Source organism: Daldinia caldariorum (genome assembly GCF_022478825.1).
Source record: "Daldinia caldariorum strain CBS 122874 unplaced genomic scaffold F4812scaffold_4, whole genome shotgun sequence".
Taxonomy (NCBI): Eukaryota; Fungi; Ascomycota; class Sordariomycetes; order Xylariales; family Hypoxylaceae; genus Daldinia; species Daldinia caldariorum.
The window spans coordinates 1,625,535-1,640,674 of NW_025953040.1; the positions used below are offsets into that span (position 1 = coordinate 1,625,535).

General features: G+C 47.7%; 4 protein-coding genes across 4 annotated transcripts; 2 read left to right on the forward strand and 2 right to left on the reverse strand.

Annotated features, from left to right (window-relative positions):
* Positions 1-5,007: 5,007 nt before the first annotated feature.
* Positions 5,008-9,224, reverse strand: F4812DRAFT_421524 (kinase-like protein). Its single transcript, XM_047933550.1, has 5 exons — positions 8,900-9,224; positions 7,814-8,829; positions 6,856-7,757; positions 6,439-6,807; positions 5,008-5,934 (listed from the first exon to the last, which is right to left on the reverse strand). The coding sequence occupies exons 2-5, from the start codon at positions 8,772-8,774 to the stop codon at positions 5,713-5,715; spliced, it is 2,454 nt and encodes an 817-aa protein (XP_047792413.1). The 5' UTR covers positions 8,775-8,829; positions 8,900-9,224; the 3' UTR covers positions 5,008-5,712.
* A 203-nt stretch (positions 9,225-9,427) lies between these two features.
* On the forward strand, positions 9,428-10,255 carry F4812DRAFT_421531 (translation machinery associated TMA7). The gene is made up of 3 exons (XM_047933551.1): positions 9,428-9,599; positions 9,666-9,758; positions 9,816-10,255. Exons 1-3 carry the CDS (start codon positions 9,578-9,580, stop codon positions 9,911-9,913), a joined length of 213 nt encoding a protein of 70 aa, XP_047792414.1. The 5' UTR covers positions 9,428-9,577; the 3' UTR covers positions 9,914-10,255.
* On the forward strand, positions 10,256-12,066 carry F4812DRAFT_421532 (HlyIII-domain-containing protein). The gene is made up of 5 exons (XM_047933552.1): positions 10,256-10,858; positions 11,036-11,187; positions 11,285-11,509; positions 11,572-11,577; positions 11,632-12,066. The coding sequence occupies exons 1-5, from the start codon at positions 10,453-10,455 to the stop codon at positions 11,788-11,790; spliced, it is 948 nt and encodes a 315-aa protein (XP_047792415.1). The 5' UTR covers positions 10,256-10,452; the 3' UTR covers positions 11,791-12,066.
* Positions 12,060-14,947, reverse strand: F4812DRAFT_314704 (WD40 repeat-like protein). Its single transcript, XM_047931369.1, has 2 exons — positions 13,505-14,947; positions 12,060-13,450 (listed from the first exon to the last, which is right to left on the reverse strand). Exons 1-2 carry the CDS (start codon positions 14,688-14,690, stop codon positions 12,330-12,332), a joined length of 2,307 nt encoding a protein of 768 aa, XP_047792416.1. The 5' UTR covers positions 14,691-14,947; the 3' UTR covers positions 12,060-12,329.
* Between the last annotated feature and the right edge of the window lie 193 nt (positions 14,948-15,140).

A 15,140-nucleotide genomic window follows, 5' to 3' on the forward strand; every position in this document is an offset into this window, starting at 1 on the left:
GCTTTTAACCACCCGCCGCTCAGGCCATCCTATTCCTTGTAGTAGTAGCCTCGCGGCCAAGGGTCCCAGGGCTTCGAAACAATTGCGCGGTCATAGTTAATCTTCTCACCATGGACCTCTAGCTGGGGAACCGTCAGGGGTCTGGACGCCCTAATAATGTGCATCGTACCACGTAATACAACTTTTTCCAAACTCTAGAACTCGAGCGCCAGTCTCTCAGCGAAGGTGAAGCGGCAACTATGAGTTTCGAACAAGTTGGAGGATCACGAATTAGGATATTTTCCGCCGTATGACAAGACAGTATCCTTGGCCGTTAGTACGGACGCATTGCTAGTAAACTTGCCCATGCCCATGTCCCAGGCTTAGCGATTTTAATGACCCGGACCGTACGCCTCGCAATTCGGCAAATCCTTCCTCCTGAAAGATCGCCGGCGATGGGAAGATCTTAATCAAGTGGACACGGCACAATGAGATTCAAATTTTGATAGTTTCTCTCCACATCAATACCTAATTAAAGTGCGCAGCGCCGCGCGCCCGGCACGTGTTTGGCAAGGAAAACATGGACCATATTCGCCCCCTTTCATGTCCATGTCGTACATGGGCGGCGACCATGCCCTTTTTCGATAAGCAAGTAGTAACGTATCTCAAAGGTCTGCTACGACGAGGTAAGATGCGTCTTGGCTAGGTCATTGGATCGTGGGGTCCCCAATAAGAAACGTCCCCTGGAAGTCTTCAACCCCGTATTTTTGACGTCGCGATCACCGCTATCTGTTTCCGGAAGAGTTCCGTCGATAACATCGACGCTACTGATTCTTTGCCTCTGCTGCCCTATTACATGCTTACTACGTGTATCGGTTCCATATTAGAATAGGACGTCAGTTAAACGCTGATCATCGAATTCTTCTACGTCTTCTAGCTTCCCGGTTTAGTTTAGCATAGCATCCTCCAGATCAAGCCGGATCATCGTCTACAACATAATCCAATGATGCTGCTGCTTCTCGGCGGCTAATAGAAGCAATATTGCGTTGTTGCTAGTGTCACGAAAACTCAATATCACCGTCACGAATGGCATGTTGCGAAATAGGGGTAACGATCGCGAGACCACCCAGTCTCTTTTTTTACCGAGCCAGACCATTATCGCATCCACCGTGCCTCGTTTATTCTCTGGTAGTCGTCATGTATGATGTCAAGTTTCTTGAGTCCTAACTCTTAGCTTATTGATGAGCAACACAAGAGCAAAAAGGGCGCATATACAAGCCATCACATATGGATGAAAATTTGTGATCAGATAGGGAAGCCTTGCCTATCAGATGAGGCCAAGCTGGCATGAGCATTGTATCATGATCGGTAATACACACGAATAGTGACATCCATTTTTCTCGGTTTGGAAACTTCCCTAAGGGGGGCGTAGCTACTAGTAAGTTCTCATCACAGTTGTCCTACGCAGCCCTAGAAACTTGTTACAGACGAGACGAGGCACCCGAAACAAACACGGGCACCAAGATACGTCAGGATCGCCCAGCTTTAATCTAATTGCCGGATTCAGTAAACAACAACGGCAGCAACAGATAATGGCGATACATAGAACTGGGGGGATTTTCTCGTATGACCCAGTGGGCCGGGACGAGGCTTAGAGATAGTCCGTATGTAGGAGTCCGATAATTGACACAGCCGTCGAAGTTGTTTCGTCAAGATCAACCTAACTAGACCGCGCCCGTTGCGTAATTAGTTGCCGATCCGTAAACCCCTCCTGTCGGGCTTCCTAATACCTTAGCTGCTTAGGTACAATTACATACGTCTGATATTGACGACGAGCTTCCTCATTGGTGCTCTCCCAAGGCCGTGGTTCGGATCCGCCATGATCCAAATTAGAAGCCTACTTGTCTCAGGGTCCTCGTTTACACATCATCAATTTCATCAGCGGCTTGGGATCTTTTCAGTGTACGTCGTGGTGTTTCTACATACCCTGATACTACGAAACCTACCTGCACACATCATATTACATGACAGAGAAGAAAGCCCGTTCCTACCGTGTTATGGTTTATACACGGATAGATAGAAGATCCCTTTCGCCTCTCCCCGTCCGTAACTTGCGAATCCTGGACACCGGAGCACAATGGCCGCGAATACAACCCACCGCCGGCCGCCAGATCCAACATGTCTCTCTTCCCAGGCCGGACGCCGACATGGACCCCATCGGGGTCCTGCTACCCAGGGGGGCAAAAAGCTGTTGGTAAGTGCGGGTTTCGGGTAGCTACCGACCATTATCCCGAATGGCCAAGCGTTTTCCTATTTGATGAGTCAGTCAAGCATTGCAACATAGCCTGTCTAGCTTTCCAACGGCATGACATAACGATCCTACCTTACGCCGGCGCAAATTTTAGTTTATAAAAAATATATACCTACCTCCTAGGTATCTGTATGATTTACCATCACCATCCAATATTGCTACTCTAGATATATTGCATTGAAGCACATGGGCGCATGAGCGCATGAGCGACTTGCCGCCGGGTTGAGACAATGCCGCGCACATGCATCTCCGTGTTCCCTCTGCGAGGAAACATGACACGGGCACCGAAGCGGGCAACGACCCCAACCAACAACTACACAGTACGGATGTATCTCTCGGACCCCTATTCGAGTTTGATCTGCGGCGAAGGTTTTTTTTTTTTCGTCGTCCAAGACCGGATTTGTTCGCGTAAGGAAACGAAATGTTCTTATTATATTAGGTTAGGTACCTACCTAGGTAATTACGAAGGAAATTTACACTTAGACGCCCAGTCGGTGACATCTCTCTCTCTCTCTATCTAGTTGGCTGTACAATACAATGCATATTCCTAGGGCGTGGCCTCGTGGCGGCCGCGGCCGCGGCCTCCTATCTGGCCTACAGTTTAGGCATGAATCTGGGGGTTATATTTAGGTAGAGCGGCCCCCCATTCGATTCAATCACATAAACCCCATTGGTCAATGCTAAGACGACGTCGATGTAAATAAATATGTATACAGTCGTGAAAAAAGAAAAAGGAAAACAAAAGCTAAAGAAGGGGGGAAAAACAAATAGTTGTAACTCGATCTGATGGAACGTGATACAGTTATTTTCCAACACGGCACCGGTGTACGATATCGACTGGATGTGAGCCGTCGTTGTTTATTCCCAGTGATCAGTGATACATTGACAGCGGCAACGACATCCCAAGCACTGCCTCAACCACCACCACTTATCGCCTCTACCACCAACCACCCCATCAACACCAGCTCGTTCGTGCGCCGTTGCCCCGCCCCGGGCCACGACAGCGAACTGACGCGCTTTCCTACGGGTAAATGCATTGTGGTCTTTCTACGTAACCTGGTATTTAGTTTAAAACTAGGACGCTAGGTTCTTCGGCTGCTGCATGTTTAAACTCCTGTGTGTGTACCTAATGTATGTATCTCTCAGTCTAGACCAGATATACCTTCCTACCTCTTTAAGGTACCTGTACTGTAGCCCGTACGCATGTGCGCGCCCTGTTGGGGGCTAGACCTATACCCGTGCCTCTGGGAAAGATCTCGTTAGTTAGTCGGTGTTAGCTGACATGTGTGAGGCATGTAACTTCCAGAGAGAGAGCATTGCTATTTAGGCAGCTTCGCCTCGCCTCGCCGTTCTACGGCATAAATGCCGGGGGCAAGAAAAAAAGCACGTTCATCGATGGTACGTACAACCGACCCGACCTAACGACAACGACCACCGCTACGCATCCGATCATATAGGATGAAGACTACGTGGTGGCTATACTGATGCTATGCTATGCTATTCTACGTTCCTTATTTCATAGCGCACCAGCCGGCGGAGTAGGAGAAAAGGGGGGAAAAGAATTGCAAGAAGAGACGAAAGAGACAGCAGCTCGTCGCTAGTAGTTGTCAAGTCAAGTGACACTCGTTATCTGTATGCAATTGGGAGGCTCAGCCACGGGATTGACGGGGGACACTTTTCACTTGACCATTAGAATGTTATGGGATTAGACGGTTTCCGGGGGTCCTTCCTCAGGTCGTATGACATACATGAAGCTTTTCAATGTATGCTTTCGTCGTTGAAGTTGTGGCTTACGACGACTAGATCGATAGTGCAATTTAGATGGTTGGGGTGTGTCCTTTGAATACCTGTCGAGGAGGAATGGTAAAAATGATACTACCCTTTAAAGCATTTGTGATGCCCGATGATCAAATCATGAACACTGAAATCCTAAGTAGGTACCTAATTTGGATGTTTATATTCCCATATTTTTACGCCCTGTCGTTGTGAGTATCTGACCTAATGTATGCCAAAATGGATTATTCTCCCGCCCATCTCATACCCCGTCACATCAGCAAAGTTTGCTGGGAGCCGTTCTGCCTCCACCCGTGAGAAGGAATGAAGTGCTAGATCTAGAAAACGGGCCACCGGGTTCGTAAGACGCTGCCGTGTATTCTTGGCAGGTAATTGTTCCCTGGTAGATCATATATCAGTGCTGGGATAATGTCAAAGACTCCGTTTATGGCCACCTTAATTTCTACTCCAACCGGAGTTTGCTTTTTTTGGTGTTGGCCTGTGAGCAGGTTAATGATCCTGTTGAGGTCGGGATCTGTAAATTTGGTAAAGGCGGGAAGGGATAGCTGACTACGGGGGTTGAAGACTATGTTGGCTCTCACAGCATGGCTTACAGCTGGGCTTCTAATATATTTCAATGAAAGTATGAAAAACCTCTAGGCAGCAGTTACTAGCAGAGACCTAACAGAAGAAGTATATTGGAATATTGGTAGTTATACCTGATGATGGGATGACGACCGAAAATAAAAGGTGAGGTATTTGCTGGCGTGAGACTACATGGCTGCTCCAGTCATGGGGAATATCGATGATAATAACGGATCTTCTAATTTGGCAATATGTGTTATGAGATGTGCGCTATCAAGGTGTAGGTAGCACCGTAGCCCGTCTGCGGAAATGAATCATACCAGCCATATAGCTCGTGTATGGGAGGCACGGTTTCGGGTGCACCAGTATTATGTATTACTGTTGATATCTAGGGCAATGTGGACAGTATTTTATTATCTGAAATTGGTTGGCGTCGATATGCGGTTGATGCAACATCGTGTCCTGTAGTCGATCCTTCAATGTAAAATATCTGCTGATGTATATGAAAAACTTGATATGGCATGACTATGTCTATAGGCCTAGTACAACATGCTTCCTTATGCTAGAGGACGCTGCGCGTAAGCTTTTACATGTATAAAAATTGCATCAAGGTTACGTTATACAGGCTGGCACTAACTGCAGGAGGGAACGTCCAACAATTGAATAGTTATTTCTTTGTCCTAAATCCTGATTAAGCTAAACTTGATCCCCGTACTCCTTTGCTTGGATTACCCAGCTTCATGAGAACTGTATTGCTCAAGTGTCTGCCTAGACCAGAGCCCCAAATCACATCGGCAGAGCGCCCCAAAGAAGGCAAAACCGGTGAAATGTATCTCTCTATGGGTTGCACCAGGCAAAATACGGCCGAGATCGAGCCTTAAGGGACGAAACTGCTTCATTCTACTCAATGGTATTGGGATAGTCCAAAATACCTTGAGGACGAGGAAGTTTCCGCGATCCTGTTGACATCGACAAGTGAGTGATGCAGGCAGGGAAACAACAGGCAACCTGTACGGGTAATCCACAACCCCGTTCACGCAATTCCCGTGTGGGACCCCAAATCACTATCTCGAGGCTCCAACCATCTTAGCAGCGAAGAAAGGGTGTTTTAGGGCTTCAGACGGAGTGATTCTCTTGTCTGGGTTGAGCGTTAGACATCTTTCTAGCAGATCTATAAAATGGTTTAGATCCCTAGACTCCACATCATTCATCCCGCCAGAGGCGGCTAAGAGTCGAGTACGCAAATCACGGGTTGGCTTGACAACGGCCAGGGTTCGTACGGTTGTCTAAATATCAGTCAGCTTGCAGACCTAAATGGGCTATTTTAAGGCCGGACGAAATGTATGCGGGGTAGAATGAAATTACGACGAAGGAGTGCGATGGAGGTTGGTTCAGGGCGCCAGCTCGACGCCGTAAGACCCGGCAAAGGTAGCATCATAGGATGTACTAAATGCACTTGACTATAACAGAGTCACAGGGAAATATGGCCGTAGGATTTCATACTGGCAGCTCGCTGACAGTTACCTTGAAGGTAAGAGGACAGCCAGCCTAGACAAGGGATATTTGTGCGCCTGGCTTGCATCTCTCCGAATGCATTCCTTCCCTTGGGTTGTGATTGACCTGCAGCTTGCAGCTTGCAGCCGCACCCCGGAACCCACAGCTGCCTCTTAGCAAAGCGCCTACTTAAACGCTGCATATAAATAGAAACCGAAAGGGAAACACACCCAAGATTCTCTAGCAAGATACAAGGAGTAGGGAGATTACCAGTGAGATTAGAAGTATTAACGTACCTTTCCGAGAGCTTTATCCGTCTCCAGGCTGATAAAATTTCCGAAGTCATCAAAATGCATATGAGACAACTGGCCACGTTTGTATAGCTTGCTGCTAAACTTGCCCCGGATTTCCATAATGGCTTTGAGCATTTGGTTGTTACTGTCACCTGTAAAGAGGATTTTACCGGTGTAAAGTTCATACAAGGTACACCCTATGGACCACATGTCGACGGCATAATCATACGGCATACCGAGAATAATCTCCGGGGCTCGGTAAAATCGACTGACCAGGTACGGCGTGATCTCGTTGTTTGCAGTTGCAGCGTCTGATCTATCAATAGCTGTGCCCAAGTCACAGATCTTGAGGACATTCCGAGTCTCGTTTACCTGCGCACGATTAGTGAAGGTCTAACAGGTTTTGCGTGATGTGCTTACCAAGATGTTGTCCGGCTTCAAGTCAGCATGGATGATACTGCACTTGCGAAGATGAGCTAAGGCCACGAATATCTGATGTGCATAGGCGCGCGTCGCACTTAGGTTAATACCAATATTGTTACCAAATTTCCTCAAGACCTCTCTCAGGTTTAAGCTGAGGTTCTCGAACGCGAGACATAGGTGGCCCTTGTGTTCGAAATGGCGTTCAAACTTGACAATATGCTTACGATTTTCAGGGTCGGCGTCGTTTAGCTTTTGCAGAATGGCGATCTCGGTAAAGCCACCCTTTCTGAGAGCATCGTTGTTTCGCATCATCTTGATGGCAACCAGTTTTTTACTCGTAATATCGACCGCTCGAGCCACACCGGAAAACATGCCTTTACCTAGAGTTGCTTGGACCTGGTATCGACCGTCTATAATCTCACCGATTCGGATTTTGTAATATCCATCTTTATCGTCTCCCTCAAGAATGCCACCAGCGTTGGGTTGAATGACAGCAAGAGGGGCGTTGCGATCATCTGCGGTGGTGTCTAGATGAGTAGGTTTAGGGACAGCAAACTTCTCTTCGTCGAATTCCTCGGCGAACATGTCGAAGTCGTCGTCTTCATCGACATTCTTTGACTTCTCTGCTACTTGCGGCTCTTCTACTGGGGCGATTTCGGCTTTCTCAGTGGAAGGAAGCACTTCTCCGTGAGGCCCAAGATGGCCGTGCCGACGCTCGTCTCGTATTTCATCCTCTCTCATATCTACGGTTGGATCATAGTCTGCAGCGGAAGGTCCATCATCATCAGTACCTTTGAATTTACCATGGGTGTTGATGAGTTCCTGATCATTAGATATCTCGATTGCAGGTGACATTCCTTCTTGAAGACCACGGGCCGGCGAATTCGGCGATGAGGCAACTATAAAAGGATTAGCGCTTAAATGACACATGACTATGGAAGTGGGAGGACCTTACAGGAACCGGGTGTGTTTCCATCAATGATCATAGGCGTGGTCGCTCGTGTCTGCCCTGGCGAAGATGCATTCGTCTTATCGGAAGCTTGAAGAGCTTGGACTAGCATCGGTGTAGCACCGCGTGATTTGGCAAGGAGTTCTTCACGACGCCGACGCCGACGCTCTAATTCTGCTTCTATGTCTTCAGGTTTCTCTTCATAGTCCTTGTCCGGCTCATCAGGCTGCGCTGGTGGAGCTGTACGAGTAGTTTCCTCCAAACTACCTGGTGCACGTTTAGTGTCATCTTTGCTAGTATCTTGTGTTTCTACCGAATCTTGTCGCTCCTTATACTTTGTATGATCTTTTGGATATCCAGGGGTGCCTTGCTGACTTGATCCAACACTTCCTACGCTTTCTTGATCAAGAGCACCTTGATGTTTGATGCCATCGTATCGCGGTCTTCCCCCTCTATTTCTATCGTTCGGTGGTCTATACGGAGAGCGAGATCGGTTTCTATGACGTTTTCTAGGGTGGCGGTCACGGTCTCGACTTCGATCTCTCCCTTTATTACGGGGAGGATAGTCTCGGTCCCTGTCGTCATAGTAGAGATTAGGCGCGGACGAATGTGATGGGGGTCGGTCTTCGTCATCATAGGATAAGCGCGACCGGCGATAACCATCTGCAGCATCCTCGTAGTGTACACGGAATCGTCGCGGATCGAGATCTAGACGGCTGCCACGATGTGAATCACGATCGTCGTGGGTACGTTTGCGTCCGCGAGGCGAGCGACTTCGTCGGGAAGAGCTGGAGGCATATCTTGAGCCGTTTATATTATCGGGTGATCTTGATCTTGAATATCTAACTCGAGGTCTGTCGATACGGTCAACACCGGTCCCTTCAAACTGAGGCAGTGAAGTTGCCTTCAAGTCTCCAACTCCATTCTCCACGATCTCCCCCTCGTCAGAACTAGCAGGAGTTGCCATTTTTTGCTCACTGTATCAAGAAACTAGGTCTAGGAAGTGCGGATAGCTCCCTGATCTTGATATTAGGGTAATACTTGTTAGCCACAAAAGTTTCGGGATTGGAGGTGCATGGAATTGAGTCGAACCGTCAAAGCGTGTCTTCAATTCCGTCGCATTATAAAATCAAAACATCGACGACGGGAATGTAATATATAGCGTCCGGGATGCGGTACGGCGGAAGAACAGAGTTATTACGGGTAAGATGTTTTCCGTTGAAAAGGGGGAGGGGGGGGGAATGATAAGGGGGTGTTATGTGGCTATGGGATGTTGCTGATCCGAATTATCTTGAATCGCTTCAAGTATTGGAGTTGCACGCATGTGGGTGTGACGAACGTGATAAAATGATAAAACGAATTACGTTAGAACATGAAGGTAAGGTTAGGTAAGGTTGCTGCGCCCAACGGTTCATCAAGAAGGAATTACGTATTACCGGATCCGAGTTGTTAAAGCCTGCAGCCCGTGCCCAGGCGGGTAACCCGTTAGACCGGACTTGCCTGCTCGGTACCTGTGCGTCTTATCAGCTTATCTTAGCATCCCGGGCTAATGCAAACTGGGCTTAATGCCATTGGACCCTGCCGCTGTTAGTGCCCCGCGGTCAGCACATCTCTTTCGCCTGTTCTAGACTTTGGACGCTTTTCTCTTCCTTCGCGATAATTCTTTTCTTCCGCCACTTCGTCACGGATAAAATCCCAGTTACTCTGATATCTTGCGCAAGCACTACTTTTATTCCATCAACGAGATCATCACAGAATCACTTGTTCAAAATGGGTGGCCAGAACAGAGAAGGTAATTGGAGACCCCTAACGTGTGTTAAGTAAGGCTATGGGCTGACATTGATATGTTTCTTGTTAGGCGGTAAGGTTAAGCCCTTAAAGGCTCCGAAGAAGCAAGGAAAGAAGGATCTCGACGAAGAAGATCTCGCCCAAATCGAGAAGAGAAGAAAGGGTACGTTTTTTAACGAGTTAGTATTATAATAAATACCCCGCTAACATCGATTTACAGAGGAGAAGGAGCGCAAGGAACTCGCGGCTAAGGTCGCTGGCGGAAAAGGGCCATTAAATACCGGTGGACAGGGAATCAAGAAGAGCGGCAAGAAATAAGAGACATATTACGAACCTGCGAACCTACGAACCTACAATTCACTAGAAGTGACGAAAGCTATGGCACCGAAAGCACTAGGAACATAGAGCGTGGGCGCTTACGGGATGGAATGACTTTTCTTACTACACTCATGTTTCATGGGAATACTCTGGCGCGATGACTTTTCAATATACCTCTATACTCACATATTCCACCTGATATGATACGCCCGCAAAAACACTAGTGATATCGTATTGTAGACCTATCCTTGGTCCTCTATAGTCGTCCCAATGGCAACCGAGGTGAAGGGGACCAAAGGGGGTTGGTCCACCAAGTGAAATCAGCTGTCAGGCCGTTCACCGGTGCCACTAATTTCTTCCTCAACAAAACTTGACTGACTTACACGGCCCAACATTTCCTTCTCGAGTATTCAAAAAGAAAAGAGTACGGAAAAAAAAAAAGGAATGATATACGTCGGATTATGAATTTGTGTTCCTTTGTGTCCGCTCTTACCTAGTTAAGAAATAAATCATTAGTAGTAATCTACATAGAGACCAACATGGCCGACACACATCCGGACTCCGGCCTCCGGAAGCGCCGCGCGAGCTCAACTTCCAGCACGCTCATGCAAACGGCGAAAGACGTCGAGCACAAGATTGCCTCGGCGCTGGTTATCCTATGGGACGACCTGCCGTCGTGGCGGCGCGACAACCACTACATCGTCTCGGGATACCGCCCGGACAGCAACAGCTACTGGCGGTCCTTCACCTCCATCTTCTACGTCCACAACGAGTCCGTGAACATCTGGACTCACCTCCTCGGCGCCCTGTCCTTCCCCGCCGTCGGCGCTTGGCTGTACCACGTTATCGCCCCGCGGTATGCCTCCGCAAATAGCTCCGACCTGCTGGCCTTCGCTTGCTTTTTCGCCGGCGCCGTTTTGTGCCTCGGCATGAGCGCTACCTACCGGTATGTCTGTCGGAATAGCTAAACTATCCCTTTATGTTGTTTTACTAACTGATGTGTTAATAGTAAGTTGCTATTATCTCGTTGCTTATCAAGTTTCGGAACACAATGCATCACACCCCATCTGGGTCCCCTTCCCACCCTTGTCCATTGCGTGGGATATCTCTAACATGAAGTAGACACGCTCTCGAACCATTCTGAGGAAGTTGCCAAATGGGGGAACAAGCTGGACTACTCCGGCATCGTCTTTCTTATCGTAGGGAGCTACGTCCCGGCTCTCTACTACGGATTATTCTGTCAACCGGAACTTATGACGGTCTATTTATACGGGGTATGTATTAGGTACCCTTATTACTCTAACTTCATCTATATACATCTTATATCAGAATAGACGCAAGTTCCAGCGCTAAAAATACTTGCCGGTATAGATATTCCTTCTAGGCTTTGGATGCGGTGTAGTATCCTGGGTCGACAAATTCCGATCGCCAGCTTGGAGACCCTACCGGGCCGCCATGTTTGTCGGCCTGGGCTTATCTGGCGTCGTCCCCGTCTGCCATGCGCTCGGTATCTACGGCTACCGAGCACTCGACGAGCGTATGGGTTTAAACTGGGTTTTATTCCAAGGGTTCTTATATATCCTTGGGGCGTTTCTTGTAAGTGTTTCCCAATAACCAGCAATTATATATAACTTACCGCTAACCTTAATCTTATATAGTATGCAGTGAGTTTGACCGAATATGTACGCCTTAATGGAAAAATACTAACATTCATGTAGGTTCGATGGCCTGAACGGAGTTTCCCAGGGTCCTTTGATATATGGGGAAGCTCTCATCAAATATTCCACGTCCTCGTCTTGCTTGCGGCCGCATCACATTTGACCGGCATGGCTAAAGCATTTGACTATCACCACAGTATTATGGGGGGAATATGCTAAATGTAATCCATACGGGTGGGGGTCATTACGTTGGCCTCACTATTGAGCGATATTCACGAAGTCTAGAAACTCTAACCGTGGAAAGTATTGGGTGGTCTACAGCGGCATTCAAGTGGTTCGAGGGCTCATCGCCGTATTCCCCTTGGTAGGTTGCACCTATGCGCAGAGCCAACCTTGAAAATTAATATCTACTATTCTTAAAACTAATGGTATCCGATGGCTGTTTGTGAGCGATTAAGAGTATGGATGGTCATTATACATCATGAATACGGACGAAATTAAGAATGCGCAGCCAACTCTGTTCATTCTGATATATCTATCTATCTAGAATCCTAGACAGATTAGTATCATCTTGCATTACCTACTGCTTACTGAAGAGACCTAGGTTGATGAATTGACACAGCGAAGTAATAGTCATAGACATTTCAGGTAGGTATGCTCCCAACTGGCTGCTTCTAAACCTCGTCCATGTTTCCTTATATAGGTGCTTCGCGCATTGAGGCAATGTGATCCCTATATCATGCATTGCTTCGTCGTACCTATCCAACTAACTCGACATCATCGTCTGAGCCATCTCCCATTTCGATATCTCCATTTCCACCACCTTCGAGGTTTGGTTCGGCTTGTTCCGGCTCATCGACGTGATCTTCTGCTTCTGCCTGGATATTCTCGATGCCAAGATCCATGATTCTGACTAGCCCAGATCCCATTGCTGCTGCGGCCCACCAGCTAAATTCCACGTTCGGATTCCAGGATAAAGCCGTAATGCGGGTTTGGGATTCGTGGACGACGATAGGGGCTGGGACCATAGTAAAGTAATCCTCATCCTCATCTGCTGGATCTTCAAACACTACTTCATCCTCAGGCTTCTTAGACTTTTTATTAGCTGCTTTCTTCTCTCCTCTGGCACGCTTGACTCGACTCTCCTTCGCGATTCTCGTGCCTAAGGGATGTGAGTTGAGCTGGGGTAGAAAGCCATGGAGAATACGACATCCACCACGCCGCTGAATCTGATCCCCGTTGCCGTTCGTGGTCTCGGGCGGTGGAGGTGCAGCGTATTCGTGTTGGAAGATTTTGAGTTTATGTGTCTTCTCCCTGTGCGATAATACCTTGCGCATAACGTTGAGGGCCCAGACCGACCCATCTGAGCTTCCTACAAGAAGGAATGGATGGCACGTTCCAAACGCGAGACAGCTCGTTTGGCCCTCTACAGTACATATGTGGCGGGAAAGGGGGAATACCCGAGAATGTACGAAAGAAACGGTTGATGTTCCCGGAAATGATGTAGGCCATATGGACGCAAAACCCCTTAACTGGTCGCTCCAAGCCAGGACGTTTGGTTGAAGGGAAACTAACGGATTTCCGTGGTAGGTTTTTTCTGCAGTAGGTCGGTTCAAGTCCGTCAAAGTAAATACACCTCCCATAGGCATCGTCGCGATCAGGAAGGGTTTGGAGGGGTATCCAGATACAATGTCCATTATAGGACTCGAGTGAACGGGGTGGCGTTGTAATTGCTGACAGGGCGAAATCGACCATACTGTTACAGAACCGTCGGAAAGGCCAACAACAATACGGTTTATATTAAGCCAGGAAAAGCAATTGATTTCCAGACTATGTTCCTTAGGAGGCTTAATAGTAGCCAGTGGTTCCTGCATTTCTTCTAATAAAATATTAGTATTCCCTACGTCTTTTTCGTTATATCATAGATGCTTACCAAAAGTCTCGACGCCATCTCTCTCTGGATCCCGCTTAATCTCTATAATCCTTAACTTCCCATCGCCACATAGCACAGCCAAGAGAGCTACGCCGTGAGTAATGGTGAGCGGAACGGGGCACCATTGCATCCGGTTTACTCTTCCCCAGTAGAAGCATATCGTACGTATCAATTTCGGCGAAGATCGCGCCGGCCGACTGATTCCTTCCCTGTCCTTTTCAACTCCGAATTTCCAAATCTGAATAGCACCATCTTTTAGCTCCGATGGCTTAGGTGCATCATTCAGATCCCGATAAAAAGCCTGATCCGAATGAGGGATGACTGACATGGCTAAGAGCTGATCAACTTGGCCTTTAATTGGTGCCCATCCCATAGAAAGGACGATGCCTCCAACATCAAGTAGCCAGCCTCCGATTTGTGAATCGTCGCTACTTTCATCCTCAATTGGAAGTCCGGAATCCGAGAATGATAGGCAGTCTCCTTGTTTCATGAGGTGCTCTTTCTGGTTCAATACATGACCGAGTAGCACGTGTATTTTACCCTCGTCTCGTGGAAAAAACCAGCGGAACGCCTTTTCTTTATCTATCGGTGTTGAGGTTTGAGAGATAGTCCGTGTGGCTAGATATCTCTCATACCAGTTACGGTACTTTTCTTCCGTGTATTGGGTGAAATTGCCGGGCATCCAGCCGTTCCGAGCTACATCTAGTTGATGGGATCCTTGAGGAAGTTTAGGGGGCAAGAGCTGGTAGTTATACCAAAGTTGAATAAAGTCGTTGAAGATCTCTCTTCGGTCTTCCACATCACCAAACCAGTAATCGACCAGGAATTCAAGTCGCGTCCATCGTTTGACTGGGCCAACGTAAGTTCTTGTCCATTTCTGTGCAGGGTCTGTTGGGTAGGGCTGTACTTCGCCAAGTGGTTTGGCTGGATTTGGTGCCCAGGAGCGCTTGTTTTTCTTGCGCCTCGCTTCGGATTGCTTGCCATCTAGTGATTCAAAGTCGGATGAATCTTGAGCGTCAATGTCCTGCTTATTTCTGCCATCCAGAGACTGTTGTGCGTCCACTACAAATTCGTTGTCAGACAGATGACGGGCTTGCTGTGTCAAATCGGCTTGTTCTCCATCGGAAAGATCGAAAGCCAGGGCATCGTTGAAGCGCTTCCCCTGGTTTGATTTTCGAAGTCGCATCGCGGCTATCTTAATGGCATCTGCAGATAGCCAAGACACGTGAAGTCGCGTATGGCGTTACATGTGCACATGCATGCAATACATTGAACGGAAGAAGCCCACTACCAGTTTTTTTTTGTCCAATTACCAATTATCAAGTATCGCTAAATTTGTATTAGCATTGAATTAATTTGGATTGTTGATAAAGAAACGAAAATGCGTAATGAGGAGCGTTAAAGAAGTAGGTACCGAATGCGTGGTGGGGCAGATGACTTATGTACCTATAAGTGGACGACAACATAAAGAGAAGGGGCCGGACATGAAGTTGGACATACCAAAATTTAGGTATGAAAGATAACCCCTAGGCCCTTTCCAGCACACACATATAACGCCCATCGTACGTACCTAGGTGCCTAAGATATACGCCTTAAAACGCGTGCATTACAGGTACCTAGGTATGTAAGGTATATA

Excerpts from the sequence above, each read along its gene's own strand:
- F4812DRAFT_421524 (XM_047933550.1), bottom strand. The coding sequence starts at position 8,774 with ATGGCAACTCCTGCTAGTTCTGACGAGGGGGAGATCGTGGAGAATGGA. Across the intron at positions 6,808-6,855 it reads TGAAGCCGGACAACATCTTG|GTAAACGAGACTCGGAATGT; the intron begins GTAAGCACATCA and ends AATCGTGCGCAG. Across the intron at positions 5,935-6,438 it reads CGGATAAAGCTCTCGGAAAG|ACAACCGTACGAACCCTGGC; the intron begins GTACGTTAATAC and ends ACTGATATTTAG.
- F4812DRAFT_421531 (XM_047933551.1), top strand. The coding sequence starts at position 9,578 with ATGGGTGGCCAGAACAGAGAAG. Across the intron at positions 9,600-9,665 it reads GGGTGGCCAGAACAGAGAAG|GCGGTAAGGTTAAGCCCTTA; the intron begins GTAATTGGAGAC and ends GTTTCTTGTTAG. Across the intron at positions 9,759-9,815 it reads AATCGAGAAGAGAAGAAAGG|AGGAGAAGGAGCGCAAGGAA; the intron begins GTACGTTTTTTA and ends ATCGATTTACAG.
- F4812DRAFT_421532 (XM_047933552.1), top strand. The coding sequence starts at position 10,453 with ATGGCCGACACACATCCGGACTCCGGCCTCCGGAAGCGCCGCGCGAGC. Across the intron at positions 10,859-11,035 it reads CGGCATGAGCGCTACCTACC|ACACGCTCTCGAACCATTCT; the intron begins GGTATGTCTGTC and ends AACATGAAGTAG. Across the intron at positions 11,188-11,284 it reads TGACGGTCTATTTATACGGG|ATATTCCTTCTAGGCTTTGG; the intron begins GTATGTATTAGG and ends TTGCCGGTATAG.
- F4812DRAFT_314704 (XM_047931369.1), bottom strand. The coding sequence starts at position 14,690 with ATGCGACTTCGAAAATCAAACCAGGGGAAGCGCTTCAACGATGCCCTG. Across the intron at positions 13,451-13,504 it reads AGATGGCGTCGAGACTTTTG|AAGAAATGCAGGAACCACTG; the intron begins GTAAGCATCTAT and ends ATATTTTATTAG.